The 17,003-nt window shown below is 35.1% G+C and overlaps 2 protein-coding genes and 1 pseudogene across 2 annotated transcripts; 1 reads left to right on the forward strand and 2 right to left on the reverse strand.

Moving 5' to 3' along the window:
* Positions 1-1,087: 1,087 nt before the first annotated feature.
* Positions 1,088-6,265, reverse strand: LOC132938783 (uncharacterized). The gene has a single exon (XM_061005799.1). The coding sequence runs from the start codon at positions 6,263-6,265 to the stop codon at positions 1,088-1,090; it is 5,178 nt and encodes a 1,725-aa protein (XP_060861782.1).
* Positions 6,266-12,210: 5,945 nt separating this feature from the next.
* Positions 12,211-16,041, reverse strand: LOC132939830 (uncharacterized; annotated as a pseudogene).
* On the forward strand, positions 14,051-14,998 carry LOC132938348 (uncharacterized). The gene is made up of 2 exons (XM_061005131.1): positions 14,051-14,328; positions 14,662-14,998. The coding sequence occupies exons 1-2, from the start codon at positions 14,051-14,053 to the stop codon at positions 14,996-14,998; spliced, it is 615 nt and encodes a 204-aa protein (XP_060861114.1).
* Positions 16,042-17,003: the final 962 nt, after the last annotated feature.

Below are 17,003 nucleotides of genomic sequence, written 5' to 3' on the forward strand. Positions count from 1 at the left end.
TGTGTTTGTGTGTATATATGTTATAGCGACTCAAAGGAAGTGGACGGGTTCGCCGTGCAAGACCAGAGAGTGCTAGTGTGTGGTGGGTGTGTGAGTGTGTAGATGTGATAGTGTGTAAGCTTATAAAATAATGACAGAAAGGTAACTCTATTTAATAATGGATAACACGGTTGCTGGTAAAAAGGTTGTTGTATTGTACACAAAATAAATAATTATTTGTGGACACAAGGAATATAAAAAAAATCACAGCAACATAAAGGTATAAATATGACTAATAATATTGTGGCCCTTCTGGCCCAACAGGATATAATAATAAATAATAAATAATAACTCACAATTTGGACGGTGCACGGCTGGCCAGCTGCTACCCTTGCCTGTATAATAGTTTTATAATAGACACACAACAATAATAATATAAATTCACTGGCTATTCAAGCCAGACAATAATTTAAATAGCAATAACTAAGTACAGTTATAATATGATACTGTTTAAAATAACCCGACGATTAGCGTTGCGGTATATGCCAACAAAATAATAAAATATGCAAACGGCTATTAGAGCCGATGCTAACTATATAATATTTGTGGCGATTCGCGCCTATATAAACAATGAATTATTACAATAATAATAACAGACACTGACGGCGATTCGCGCCTACAAAGAGTATAATAATATTTGTGGCGATTCGCGCCTATAATACACAATGAATTATTACAATAATAATAAAAAGACACTGGCGGCGATTCGCGCCTACAAAAAGTATAATAATATTGTTGGCTATTCGAGCCAAAAATGTATCTAATAAAATGCCGGCGATTAGCGTAATTTCGGCGTTGGCGTAACGGGATAGACTGACGATTCCGGCGGCCGTGTTAAAGCTTCCACACAGCGAGCCGTCGGCGGCTGCATTACATAATTCATTATCTACATTTATCTATTACATAATAATTCACGGACGACACAATTGACATAAAAATAATAAATACAAAACTTGCGGTGTGTGTGTGTGTGTGTGTGATCGGTCGGTGTGGACGGACTATTACGACGCTACCGCCGGCGCGAACATTCTCCCCCCCGTTGAGAAATCTATTTTTCAACAGCCTCCTCTGCATCTATTGGGAGCTTGCAAAGTTTTGCGACTGGACGGCGCATTGTTTTACCGGAAGAGTTACGTACGGACACAACCCTTACGTTACCGTCACAACCTAGATGTAGTTCTATAACGCGTGCTAAGTGCCACTTAAAGGGCGGTAGGTTGTCTTCTTTGACAATTACTAAATCGTCTATGGCTAGGTTGGAGCTTCCTGATGTCCACTTTCCACGGACCTGTAGTTGGGGTAGGTACTCCATGTGCCATCGCTTCCAGAAAGTTTGAAGAAGATGTTGTACAAATTTCCAACGTCGCATTGCATGTGGTTCTTCGCCATTTAAATCAGGTTCTGGGAACGACGTTACAGGTGCACCGAGTAAGAAGTGCGCTGGGGTAAGTGAGGTGAAGTCGTTAGGATCGCTGCTCATAGGTGTCAATGGTCGGGAATTGAGGCAGGCTTCAATTTGACATAGCAGTGTACTGAGCTCACTTAGAGTTAGCTTTGCCTCTCCAGTAGTCCTAGCCAAGTGGTGTTTAGCGCTCTTAACTGCTGCTTCCCACAGCCCTCCAAAATGAGGGGCTGATGGGGGATTGAAGCGCCAGGTGATCCCTTCATTTGCTAGCTGACTGCCAAGATGTTGAGTATATTTGGTCAACTCCTTGTTCGCTCCAACGAAGTTTGTTCCGTTATCGCTCCACAGTTCTGCGGGTTTGCCTCGTCTAGCAACAAATCGTCTTAAGGCCGCTATAAAAGCCTTGCTCGTTAAGTCCTCGACTGCTTCTATATGAACCGCTCTTGTAGAAAAACACACGAATATTGATACCCACGCCTTTGTTCCTGATCGACCCCTGATTCCGCTTCGGATGATTAACGGTCCTGCAAAATCCACGCCCGTGTACGTGAAGGGACGTGAACATTGTACTCTTTCCTTTGGTAATGGCGCCATTATTGGAATTTGAAAGGTCGGTTTGCTCCGTACACACTTCACGCACCTTCGAACTGTTGAGCGCGCTAATAGTCTACCAGACAGCGGCCAATACCTCTGCCTGATTTCCGCTAATAATAACTGAGGACCACAATGCAATAATTTCATGTGATAATCTAAGAATATCAACTGTGTAATTCTGTGATTGTATGGAAGAATTATTGGTTGTCTTTGGTCTTGTGAAAGATTGGCATTGTCAAGACGACCACCCACTACTATCATGCCATACCTTAGACCGATGTTCAATGACCTTAACTTGCTTCGACCAGGAATGTCCTTATTTTTTGCTAATGCTTCATGCTCCTCCGGAAAGGCCTCCCTTTGAGCATAAGTTATCAGTCTCTGTTCAGCAACCATTAACTCTTTAACTGTCAGATAGCGTACTAGTTGTGGGGTGCGTTTAGTTTTTATGAATTCAATGAACCGCAGAATCCACGCAGTTGCTCGACGTAGGCGTTGCCAGTTTGAGCATGAATCAACAAGTCGCATTGGTAACGGCACTGTTAAAAGAACGAAACGTACGGTTTTCTGCTCAGGTAATTCTTCTCCAGTTGGCAGTGATACTCGTTCGAATCGCCAACCATTTTGCTCATGAGATAGCCATTTTGGTCCACTCCACCACAACTCGATGCCTTTCAAGTCTTGCGCCTTCACACCCCTCGATAACACATCTGCTGGATTATCATAAGTCCTCACATAGTACCATTTCTCAGTATTGGTAATATCTAAAATCTGTGCAACACGGTTTGACACATAAGTTTTCAAACGACTAGATTGGCTATTCAACCATCCCAACACTATAGTTGAATCGGTCCACAGGTAAAATTTATGTATGTCAACCTTCCATGACTTGGCTACCTTCATTGCTAACTGAGCCAGTACTAGGGCTCCTCCCAATTCTAATCTAGGGATCGTAGCTCCCTTGAGAGGGGCGACCCGAGTAGATGCGCACAATAATCGTGATTGCCATACTCCGCTTGGCAGTTTACACCGTACATAAATACATGCACCATAGGCATTTTCTGATGCATCACAAAAGCCGTGAAACTCGGTCCTTAATCCTGCACATGCGACTGCCTTTCTTGGAATTTCCAGTGTTTTAAGCGTACTGAGGTCTGACCAGTAATTGTACCATTTTTGTTTTATTTCAACAGACAATGAACTATCCCAATCTGCTTTAACGAGCCATAGTTGCTGCAGAAAAATTTTTCCTTTTACCAACACTGGAGCAAGGAATCCTAGTGGGTCAAATATACTGTTTAGAGCGGACAGGAGACTACGCTTAGTTGCTTCACTGTTCTTGTCAGAAATCGCTACGTTGAACTGAAAGACGTCTGCCACTGGCTTCCAACATAGGCCTAACGATTTAATTACGTCATTTTCACCCAAATCTAACACTAATAACTCATCATCATTTTTGTTGTCGATATGTTCGAGTACTGACTGCGAGTTTGAACACCATTTTCGTAATGGCATTTTTGCTGAATTCAATATCCTAGTAATATTCCTCTGTAGACGTAAACACTCTTCCTCAGTTTGTGCACCAGACAGGAGGTCATCCATGTAGAAATCTGTTCGTACTGCCTTAGCTGCATTGGGAAACTGACTGTTGAATTCTTCTGATAGGACTGACAGACATTTTGTGGTCATGAATGAAGCAGAAGTTGTACCGTATGCAACTCTTCCCAGTCTATAAGTCCGTAACGCTTCACTAGGGTTTGACCTCCAGACGATACGCTGCAAGTTTCGGTCTTCTTCTGCAACCTCTACCTGTCGAAACATTTTTTCTACGTCCGCAGTGATAACGAACTGATGACTTCTAAACCGACATAAGATCGAAAACAATTCTTCTTGGATACTCGGGCCACACATTAGGACATCGTTTAAAGATAGTCCTGATGAGCTCTTAGCTGATGCGTCGAAAACTACTCGTACCTTTGTAGTTAGACTGGCCGTTTTGACCACTGCGTGGTGTGGTAAGTAAAATTGCCTTGATGTTGGAATTTCGTTTTCAATTACTTCCTCCATGTGACCCATTTCTAAATATTGTGTCATGAAATTTACATACTCGGTACGTAGTTGTTCATCTCGTGATAATCTTCTTTCAACGCTAATGAAGCGTGACATGGCCATAGATATGCTATCGCCTAGTTGGCTAACTTCTGGTTTTACAGGTAGACGGAGCACAAACCGACCATCAGCTCTCCTGGTGGCAGTTTTTTCGAAATGTCGTACCGTTTCCTGTTCTTCTACATGACGCTTATTGGCCTTGGATAACCTACCGAACAATCCTTGATCTGTTTTCATTGTTCGCCATTCGTCTTCTAATGACGCTCCAATACTCACTAAGCAATTAACGTTAAACTCTCCGGTCATAACCCAGCCTAATTTTGTGGATTGTAATGTGAGATTACCAGTTTGAAGCGGAATCCTTTCTGACTCTAACAACTCAAAAAATATTCCTGCACCCATTAACATATCGATGGTACCTGCTTGGTCGAACTGAGGGTCAGCTAACTGTGAGAGTATATTTTCTTTGATTCCCCAGCCGTCTGAGGGTCTTGTACTTGATGATAATGTGTTGACAATTGATGGTAACACGTAACATGATATGTTAGCTTGGAATGGTGATACTCGGGAACAAACCTTGATGTCTACCCTTGTAGTCGATTGTGTTCTGCTTGAACCAATTCCACTCACTGGCAATGCAACCCTTTCTCCTGATAGTTTAAGTACGTTTTGTAACCTTTTAGATATAAAATTCACTTGAGCGCCGCTGTCTAACACGGCACGACATATGAACTGCATTCCATTTGTATTTTTGACGATCACTTGTGCTGTAGCTAAAAATGCATAACGGTTCCCTGATGACCATAAGGTAGCTGATAACGCACCAGTTGCAGATGATTCTCCTTCACTTGTATTGCTAACCTTCTGGTCATCGGATACACTTTTTGAGAAATGTAGTAGAGTATTATGCTTCAACCCACACTCTCCACATGAACCGTTTGACTTGCATGTTTTCGTTGTATGATACGCGGATAAACAATTAAAACATAAATGAGTGTCTCGTATAATATTTAGACGATCATTTATACTCAAGTCCTTAAACTTGTCACACGCATATATCCTATGCAACCCGGTACAGCATGGACATTTTGTGGTCTGACCCCTTCCAGTGACTAAAAATGCCATTTTGGTAGTTTTCTCCGACTTTCTTTGTTTACTAGTTGATTGGTGTTGGCCTGTTGCCATTGGTTGACTATGAGATCGTGACTGTATTTCCGAGTTTGAATTTTCAAATGCAATACATCTTCTGGCTAAAAACCTTTCTATGTCTATGTACTTGGGTAATTGCGAGTCCTCTTGTCGAAGCTGCCACTCATGTGCCGTATTCTTGTCAAGACACCTTAGAATAATGGTAACTAGCCATGCGTCCCACTGCTCTATTGGTTGGCCTAAGGCCTTAAGCGCAGCTACATGACTTCCAATGTGTGAATGTAGTAATTGTAACGCTTCTATGGTAGCGGTATCTACACGAGGTGCATCAAGAAGCGCTCTTATGTGCGTCTGTATCACGAGGCTTCTGTTGTCATATCTCTGCTTCAGCCGTTCGGTAAACACCTCATAATTTCCGTCGACCATCGGGATTGAACTAACGATATCTAAAGCTGGACCACTCAAACAGGATCTTAAATAATATAATTTTTGTACTGACGTAAGCCCTTCATCATTGTGAACCAACGCGCGAAAAACATCATAAAAGGCCTCCCAGTTTTCAATGTCACCGTTAAATGTGGGCAAAGGTATAGGTGCCAATCTAACCCGGTTTGTATTACTTGACGATCCAAACGATGTATTTGGCCCTACCGTACTTGAAGAGCTCCGGGTGTTGATGATTTCTTGCATTTGAGATCTTGTTTCGAAGTAGTTCCTTTCAAATAATGCTCGTTCTTCTTCTTCCTTCTCTGGTTCTTCCGTAATTAACTCAATCTCACATTGAACTGCGTCAAATTTTTTATTTATATTAGGTAATTCTTCTTGACGAAACTCGAGGAGAGAGATTGACTGTTCATTGTGATCAAATTCCTTTACAAAATTACGAAGTCGTGTTAATGAGGCCTTCACCACTCCACGTTTTTTTCTTAATAAGATCATCTGTTTCTCATTATCCTCATCGAGAACCATAATGACAATAATGCGATCTTGATCCGATAAACTTACGAATTTACGACGAATTAATAAGGAACGAATATACAGTAATATATCGCGAATCTCAATTAATTAAGCGAATCAAGATATATGTAACAGTAATTGATAACTCTAAAACGATATTGATTTGCATTAGTAATTTTTTGTGACATTTATATAATAAAACACAAATACTCAGCTTATTTCATTCAAATATTGCTATTCTTGATATAATATAATCGCGTACGAAACGTTATAAATCGGCAATTATAATTATGACATATATAACGACGATAATACTTGTTACGCGTGACTCTTAGATAATATGATAATCACGTCGAGGTCACCAAAATGATCGCGCCGGGAACGATACAATTATAGCTCGTGCGCCCGGTACAGCAATACTTGTACGCAACGTTCACACACCGATCGACTTGTGTTTGTGTGTATATATGTTATAGCGACTCAAAGGAAGTGGACGGGTTCGCCGTGCAAGACCAGAGAGTGCTAGTGTGTGGTGGGTGTGTGAGTGTGTAGATGTGATAGTGTGTAAGCTTATAAAATAATGACAGAAAGGTAACTCTATTTAATAATGGATAACACGGTTGCTGGTAAAAAGGTTGTTGTATTGTACACAAAATAAATAATTATTTGTGGACACAAGGAATATAAAAAAAATCACAGCAACATAAAGGTATAAATATGACTAATAATATTGTGGCCCTTCTGGCCCAACAGGATATAATAATAAATAATAAATAATAACTCACAATTTGGACGGTGCACGGCTGGCCAGCTGCTACCCTTGCCTGTATAATAGTTTTATAATAGACACACAACAATAATAATATAAATTCACTGGCTATTCAAGCCAGACAATAATTTAAATAGCAATAACTAAGTACAGTTATAATATGATACTGTTTAAAATAACCCGACGATTAGCGTTGCGGTATATGCCAACAAAATAATAAAATATGCAAACGGCTATTAGAGCCGATGCTAACTATATAATATTTGTGGCGATTCGCGCCTATATAAACAATGAATTATTACAATAATAATAACAGACACTGACGGCGATTCGCGCCTACAAAGAGTATAATAATATTTGTGGCGATTCGCGCCTATAATACACAATGAATTATTACAATAATAATAAAAAGACACTGGCGGCGATTCGCGCCTACAAAAAGTATAATAATATTGTTGGCTATTCGAGCCAAAAATGTATCTAATAAAATGCCGGCGATTAGCGTAATTTCGGCGTTGGCGTAACGGGATAGACTGACGATTCCGGCGGCCGTGTTAAAGCTTCCACACAGCGAGCCGTCGGCGGCTGCATTACATAATTCATTATCTACATTTATCTATTACATAATAATTCACGGACGACACAATTGACATAAAAATAATAAATACAAAACTTGCGGTGTGTGTGTGTGTGTGTGTGATCGGTCGGTGTGGACGGACTATTACGACGCTACCGCCGGCGCGAACAGCTATCGAAAACCAAACTTTCGGTGTAGGCGTGACAAAAAAATATTTGACAGTTTTTAAGTGTACTAATAGTGTGTATTTTATCAAAATGGACTGATAGTATACGGCCCGCAGTATCATTATAAATTTTGAGTGTAGCCCTCAAGTTTAAAAAGGTTGGAACGCTTGCTATACGCCATATTCTCTTCTAGGTCTCATAATATAATAACGATTATACATCTATATCTATATCCTACTAATATTATAAACGTAAAGTTTGTAAGTATGTTTGTTATTCTTTCACGTAAAAACTACTGAATGGATTCTAATGAAACTTTACAATAATATAGCTTATATATCAGAATAACACATATAGGCTACAATTTATAAAGATATATTGTGTGAATTTTTTAATTTTAATTTTAATTTTAAAAAATGTGTAAATTGTATACCTATACCTTTTTTAGTAAAAAATAGTCGCTGGCTAAAAATAAATAACATTCAAACAATTATTATTAGTTTAGCAAAAAAAAAAAACAATTAATAAATCACGGAAGCGTGATTTTGTTTTCTATTTAGTAAATTAGAATTGTTTGCAAGTTAGCATTTTTAAAGTATAAACATAATAATAATCACCGTACTGTATTTTTCGGAAGTGTAGAAAAAGTACGTACTAAGAATTATGCCACGAAAGCGTAAGTCTAAATAAGTTTAAATTTGGTTTTTTTTATTTATAAAATCTTAGTACGGTTAGGTTAGATTAGGATTTTGTATTAATTGATTGTATTAATCCATCGTAGATGGAATAAAGTAAAAACGACAAACTTGGTATAACTTTGATACTTAGGGGTTAAACCATAGAAATGTTTGTTTATTAATGGTTGCTATGGGTTATAGGAGTTGAGAATAATATTTATTTATTATTATTATTTTTCAATTTGAATATTAATTAAGCGTCCCAATCTCATTAATTTCAATGTCAGGCTAATCCCACCCATGGTCAGAAATTGACTTTTTCAACTTTTTCCGACGCCAATATTTAGTGCTCAATTCCTGCCAATTCCTGCCACCACTTTTAAAAAAAATAAAAAAAAATATTTCAAAACTTGGCTTTGAGAATTCCCGACATCTACAGCATTAATACGCGTGCTTTACCACTATGATACGAGTAGTAGTACTGAATAGTTCAATATTGATTTTATATTCAAAATTATATTCAAAAAAATCAATTATAAATCTAAATTTGATAAGAAAATCAGTATTTAATAAAAAAATGTATGTTTGATAAAAAAATCTATATAGATTTGTTAAAAAGAATCAATTTTAAATTAAGTTGATAAAATATTAGTATTTAATAAAAAAAAATACATGTGTTTAGAACAATTTATATCCCCGTTGTGACGACCATCTGTTCGTTCCGTTAGTCACCAGTTGCGATTGTTGATATTAATAGATATTTATATAATTATTATTTTTCGTAGTTATTGTTTCGTTGTTCGTTTATAGTTACGATTGTTATTTGTTTATATTGAAATATTTAATAACGTTTGTTGATTATAAGTACTGTAATGATATGCTCACACACCATTATAATAAACTAAAATTGTACAGAATAATAAACAACGGCCAGACTGTCGCTTGTAGAAATCGGTCGCATCAAATAAAACCATTGACAACGACAACTAAGATATCGACATGCACTCCGAACGTCCGAACAATATTACGTAGGATGTGTGTGACCTTATTTTATGCTGACGCCAAAGAATAATCTAGTTCCCAAGCCCACGATAATTTAGTGACAAAGCCACCCACCACTCTCTGGTCAGCATCCTCGCGTCCGTCCCTTAAATCAGTGCATGAGCACCAACCACCAGAGTAACAACCTATCAAGTAACAAAGAAACCGATTTCATCGAGCGACAACTGGACTTCTTATGCAAGCAATAATCAGTGCGTTCGTTAATTTATTCAACATGTGTATTTGAAGTAGTGCTTTATTTTATCTAAAACCTAAAACTCCTACAATATTGTCTACGAACAACTGCGAATCAGGTAAGGCATATGATATAATATTTTATGTTGATTGCAGTTAATACATTCTATGTGCTTTTTTCCATAAAATTATATTGTACGGTGTATTTGATATAATTCTCGAATACACGATCTCGAGAGCCCTCCGAACACCTGGAGGAAGGTAATAGCGTAATTTTACTACTCTAACTTTTACTATTTTAATATAACTATCGACAGGAGTCGTATTTATATTTAGATTTTAGATTCTGAGCGAAGCGATGAATGTATTGATTCTACAATGATGTGTGTTTTTTTTTTTATTTTTTTATTTTTTTTTTTTTTTGTGTCTGTCATCACCTTTTAGGACAGTAAAAGTGCTTGGATTTTCTTCAATAGTAACTTTTCTGATAGGAAAGTGAATCTAGTTGGTACTTTGGGGGGTCAAAAGTAAAAATTTCCCAGTAGTTTTCACAAGCGACGTGAAAAACAAAAAGAAAATTAAGGAAAAACGGGAATTTTTACGCAAAATCTGTTTTCGAGAAAATCGATTTTGGTTTTTGGTGTAACTCTAAAACAAATGACCGTAGGGACATGAAATTTTGACTGAATGTTTATATTAGCATTTTCTATACACCATAAAATTTACAAAATATTTTGACTCTTTTTGAGCTGTTTACGGCCATTGTCAGTTTTCAATTTTTTTAGTTTTTTTTTCTATAAATATCAATAAAATTTTATCTGTTGATTAAAAAAGCTTGAAAATTTAATAGAAAGCTCCTAGGTTATTGTTTCAAAGGCAGATGAAAAAAATTAAAAATCCTTAGTCACAGTTTTTAATTATAAGCATTTAAAGTTCAAATTTTGACAACATTTATCAAATTTATAATTTATTAATTATTTTGTGGTTAAAAATTTATAAATTTATAAATTTTTAACTTTTATGGCTAAGGATTGAAAATTTAAAACAAGGCTCCAAGTAAATAGGTTGTATATAAATTACTTTATTACACAATAATATCATCAAATATACTTGGTAAAATCATATGCTGACTGACCGTTTTCGCTCAGAATCGTTTTTCTTATACAATGATATTATATCATTGAATTCAAATTTAACACCATCCATTACAGTGACCCACTTGTAACCTACTGTACAGCAGAGCGACACCCACTTATCCACCTTTTATTTTATCTTATTTCTACGTTATTACAGTACCTACATAGTTACTTATTGTATAAGTACAATAGGTATATAGTAGGTAAATATTCAAACTGTCCTAAATACACTAAAAAATATATTAAGTTTACCAAATTCTATTTATATTGTATTTGAAATACAGTGAGTACCGCTTAATGTGATCACTGATCACATTGGTTCAGGTCATTTTGATTCCATTAACCAGTTGATTCCATAAAGCATATTTTTTTTTCAATATAATATTTGGTTTGGGATTTTAATTTTTGATTCTATAAACCAGTGATCACATTAAGCGGAACCCACTGTATTATAATTTATTGCTTTGTATTAAAATACGTTTAGAAACCGGGAATTTAGCACGCTCGCAGAGTGAACTTTTCAAACTTGTTTTGTTTTTAAATTTCGGTTTCAAACTCGTATTCCATCATTTTTGTTTTTGGCATTAAGTTTATGACACAGTTTAATTTTTCACTGTGGTATACATGCGTGTTATGCGTCATAAACATAGCCCATAGGTAGGTTTACGTAGGTACCTATCTACATATACAAGGACCACGACGTCGGACGTGGTGCAATTTATGACAAACATTCGGAAACTCACGTCACGCAAGAATAATAACAGTGCAATATCGTAGGTGCAGGGTAAACGTGGCGCAAGTTATCTATCTCCTTTTATATTTTCCTCCCCCGAGTATTGTTTCGACGCACGCGAAACAAAGGCATATTGCTTTCAGTACACTCGCCGTTTTGCCGATGCGATATGGCCATATGAGCCCGAGATACCATCATCTCCGTCGCTCGATTCACATAATATCGAACACCATAATATAATATATTATTATTATTATCCTGTCACGAATTACTCGCCTATGGGAGAGCGCACACCAAAGCAGTGCGGTTGCAGTGCGGGCGGCGGCAGTAGCGCGCGAAAAACACTGCGTCCGCATCGCAAAAGCGCGCTAAAGCACACCAATGCAGTGCGGCGGAGGCGCGATCTGTTTTATTTTTAACTATTTTTACTATTTTGATAACAGTGATTAATACCTAGTGATTAGTGTTTTTCATTAAACATTTTTTTATTTGCTTTGTTTATTTTATTTTATTTCAATACTATTAAAATTATAAATATTTAAAATATTAAAATATCCAATGTCAAGTACTGACGAAGACTTATTGGTGTTGTTGTTATTAAACAACAACAACAATAATAATAATAGTCAAAAATGTAAACGCAAGTATTGGGTGCATCCATACCTAAAGAAAAACGCAGACACTCTAGGAACTTTTTCTGTTGCAAAAGAGCTTTCTCTATATCCTGAAAAATTTCAAACTTTTTATAGAATGACACAGAAATCATTTGAAATCTTATCAGAGTTAGTGCGGCCTATGTTACATAAAAAAGATACTCACTTCAGAAAAGCCATTACTGTGGAAGAACGGTTATTGATTACATTGAGGTAAGTATTTAATAGTTTTATTGTTCAACTATTTGAATAAAAATATTAATGTTTCAAAATGTATCATCTTGTTGCATTCTAACTTGAAATGGTTGCAAAGGGGGTAATTTCTGAACAAAATCAGAAAATGTTTTCTCTCATGATACCTATCCTTATATAAGTTTAAATAGTACCCGCAATCACATCTGTTACTAGGTACTTAATTTATACAATTAACATTTATTAAACACCTTTTAATTTATTTTATTTTAACAAGTTTATATATTAGTAATAATATATTAAACATAAATCATAAATGTATAAGTTACATTATAAAGGAGTCCAAATTGGGGCATGCGTTGCTGGTGGTTGATATTGAGTCATTGGGTCGATTTCATGTTTATGGTGTGTAGATCTTTGTTGTTGGGTTGGTGGTTCTTTGTCATAAGATGAAGGTGGTCGTTCAAGATGTGAAAATAGCTGTGGTGGTTGCTTATAATATAGTTCTCTTGGTTGAAAATTAGACAGTGGTTGTTGATCTTGTGAAGGTTGTCTTGAATATGATAGAGTGTCATGAATATTATGAACATTTGTATTCTTATTGTATGATGCCTCTTTACAAGCATCATCGACTAATTGCATAATGTTAATTTTTAACTTTCTTTTATTATGGGAATCTAATGATTTAATATCAGGTAATAAGCTCTTTAAAAAGTCCATATCATGATCTTGTAATTCTTCTGATTTTTTTTAGGATCTTTTTTCTTTAAAATACCCAGCAGCTGCAACATTAAGTTCATCTAATGAAGAGCATTGTTGTTTTTTTGATGAACTATCTATGCCACTTTTTTTTTTGATACATTTATTGATGCTATGTGTATCTGTCATAGATCTTTCTTCATGTTCATAACCATATTCTATTTCATCTACTTCTAAATAGTCAATACTATTTTCACTTACTGTGAGACCTGTAAGGTTGCCAGTTTGAGGTCGGGATGTGGTGTAAGGGTCAATAAAGTGTAAATAATCAGTAAGGTAATAGACTTTCTTTCGTTTGGTCCCTGATCCACTTGGTGGCACATCTTTAAGTTGGCGTAAATATCGTCCACGGATATTTCGCCACTTTTCTTTACAATCAGCCACTACAAAAATTAATAATCACAATTATAATATTTTTGACACTTTAAAACTAAATATGTTCAGTAAGTGTATAATATATAAATATACTCATACAATTATAAAAAAATAATTTGACGTAAGTACTATGAGTTGTTTACTACTCTTTAGATACCTTGCAATGGGAGGTAACGTTAAAGCACACTCCATGTATTTTTTGAGAGGAGAGTCTACTACAAGGAATATCATTGCAGAAACAACTATGGCCATTTGGGAATGCCTAAAAGAAAAATATATGCCGCCACCAACAAAAGAAAAATGGGAAAACGTTTCGCAACGTTATTTGGATTTATGGAATATACCCAATTGCCTAGGTAAATTTTATACTAAAATGTCTACCTAACTTAAATTTATATAATTTGAAGAAAATAATTAATGTTATTTTGAAGGTGCTATAGATGGCAAACATTTTAAAATTAAATGCCCTCCAAAAACGGGATCAGCTTTTTTCAACTACAAGCAATATTTTAGTATTGTTTTAATGGCATGTGTAGATGCTGATGGACTTTTTTTGACCATTGATGTTGGTGATTATGGTAGGAACAGTGATGGTAGGGTGTTTAGAAGAAGTTCGTTAGGCAAAGCCATTGAAAATGATTTGCTGGATGCCCCTGACCCAAAGCCTTTACCTGGCTGGGACTCAAAGGGCTCTTTCCCACATTTTTTTGTAGCAGATGAAGCCTTTCCATTGAAAAAAAACCTGATGAGACCTTTTCCCAAAAGATCATTAAATAAAACCAGAAGGATTTTTAACTACAGGTACATATATAGAATAATATTAAAATAAATATAATATTAATTAAACAAATATTTGAATGCTATTGTATCTTATTGTATATGCTATATATATAATATTATTTATATTTTTGTTTGTACTATTAAATTAAGTATTTACTGTTTAAAAATTTATCTTTCGAATGCTATTGTATTAAATTTAATTAATTCATATAACTGGGTCTAAACGAGTATAATATTTCAATAAATAAATTAATTAATTAAAATAACTTAATTAGCCACTTATAAAATATAAGTTGGAACCTAACCTAAGAAGACTTCATAAAAATGAATAATATATCTTTCTTTATTTACTAGGTGCTCCAGAGCCAGAAGAAGCGTAGAATGCTCATTTGGAATGCTTGTTTCTAAATTTAGAGTATTTGAGCAACCTCTAGCTTGTAAGGTAAAAACATGTGAATCTGTTATTAAAGCAGCATGTGTTCTGCATAATTGCATACGAATGCGAGAAGGTACATTTTCTACACCATCACATCCTCAATCAATTGATTCAATGGGAGTACAAAATAATAAAGAACTACCACTTATTCAAGTAGCAAGACCCACAAGAGTTGCAGAAAATAACAGAGAGTTATTGTGTAGTTATTTTATATCAAATGAAGGTCAGGTACCTTGGCAAGAAAATTGTTCTTAATGCACATTTGATATAGGAAAATAATAAATAACTTTTAAATGTTAATTAAATAGTTTAAAATAAATACTATGGTCTATGAGATATCTTATTGATTTTTTACTGAACTCAAACTAGTTTCAGGATTATTGTATGTATAATAATATGATGAACCTATGTTAATTTATAATGTAATTGTCACTTAAAATCTTGGTACAAATATTTTAATATTAATAATATTATTTTAATTAAATTATAAGACTAGGCTTCTTATAATAAATATAAAACATTAGTATTTGCTTAATACATTTTTATAAAGTCTATAACCTATGTAACTAGGAAGTAACATTTATTGCCATAAGTCATTAATATTAGTAATAGTATTTAAAAGAATAAAAATAAATAAGTGAACAATCACATTTACTTGCCTCCTTAACAATATTATTAAAAATTAGAGGGCAGTATTGGGCAAAAAAATTACTTACAAACTTTAATTATCAATTAATCATAGAAAATGTTTGCTCAATACTGCCTGAGGGCACAAACTAGAACAGTGTAAGAAATTTAGTTGCTGGTGAACAAAAATTGTGAATAATTGTAAATTATACAACATATTATATGCATTCATCACACAATACATGGTTCTGTTTCATATTTATTATAAGAAGGTAATTTAATTAAAATTATGTTATTTACCTGATAAATTATTTTCCTTTGCAATTTCATGCCATGCTGCTGTCTTGACTGTGTCGTTAGAATAATCCGCTCTATTGTAATCAAAAAGACATGGGTGGTTTTCGATGTGCTTAACCAATTGCACCATTTTTTCACAATCCTCCGCCATTTTTATAAGTTTCAAGTGTATAGGTAAATATATTTTTAAAAAATACCAAAAATAATGTTCTGTGTTATTAGATAGTTTGAAGTTTGGTACAATCATTACAATTGATAACGTATTGATAACAACTTGAACAATGTAAATATAGATAATTCTTTATATTTTGACTTTTCACCGCACGCGCACTGCAAGAAAAAACCGCCATGCCTCACCGCATGCAGCGCGCCGCATACACAACACCACTGCACCGCCGCCGCACTGCATCGGTGTGGGCATTCCCATAAGATAACGTGTGTTCTATTTTAAATGCGGCACTGCATGCAGTGCGCCGCAACCGCACTGCATTGGTGTGCGCCGGCCCTATGTAGTCCGGGCTTACGCGTGCGACGTGTGGACTACTGTATTATATTGTGACTATAATATATTCAACGATGAAAATATAACGTCATAGTAACGGGTGTACGACAATATGACAAACATAATAAAGGCAGGTAATCATAATATAAAAATATCATGACTGATCGCAGGACTAAGCGCGAATCTCGTCGGGCAACGATGCAGGATATTATTAAACAACTAAAAAAATTTTAAGGAAAGCTAATGGAAAAATAAATTATATTTTAGTACCTATCGTTTGAAAAACCAACATTATATTTTTCTAGGTATTAATCAGGCATTGATATAGAATATCATCTAATTTGGGTGTTGACCAGTTGCCCCCCACAGCTTATGGGGTTTTTAAAAATATACAAGTTACCCTCACATGTTAATAAACACACGATTACAATATAATGTAGTCCGTAAAATAGGGGAGGTAAATATATAAATAATAAATACAATTATTTATAAAAATAAAGTAAAATAGAATAAAATTATAGAAAAAAAAGGTGGATAAGTGGGTGTCGCTCTGCTGTACAGTAGGTTACAAGTGGGTCACTGTAATGGATGGTGTTAAATTTGAATTCAATGATATAATATCATTGTATAAGAAAAACGATTCTGAGCGAAAACGGTCAGTCAGCCTATGATTTTACCAAGTATATTTGATGATATTATTGTGTAATAAAGTAATTTATATACAACCTATTTACTTGGAGCCTTGTTTTAAATTTTCAATCCTTAGCCATAAAAGTTAAAAATTTATAAATTTATAAATTTTTAACCACAAAATAATTAATAAATTATAAATTT

Source organism: Metopolophium dirhodum, chromosome 2 (genome assembly GCF_019925205.1).
Source record: "Metopolophium dirhodum isolate CAU chromosome 2, ASM1992520v1, whole genome shotgun sequence".
Lineage (NCBI taxonomy): Eukaryota > Metazoa > Arthropoda > Insecta > Hemiptera > Aphididae > Metopolophium > Metopolophium dirhodum.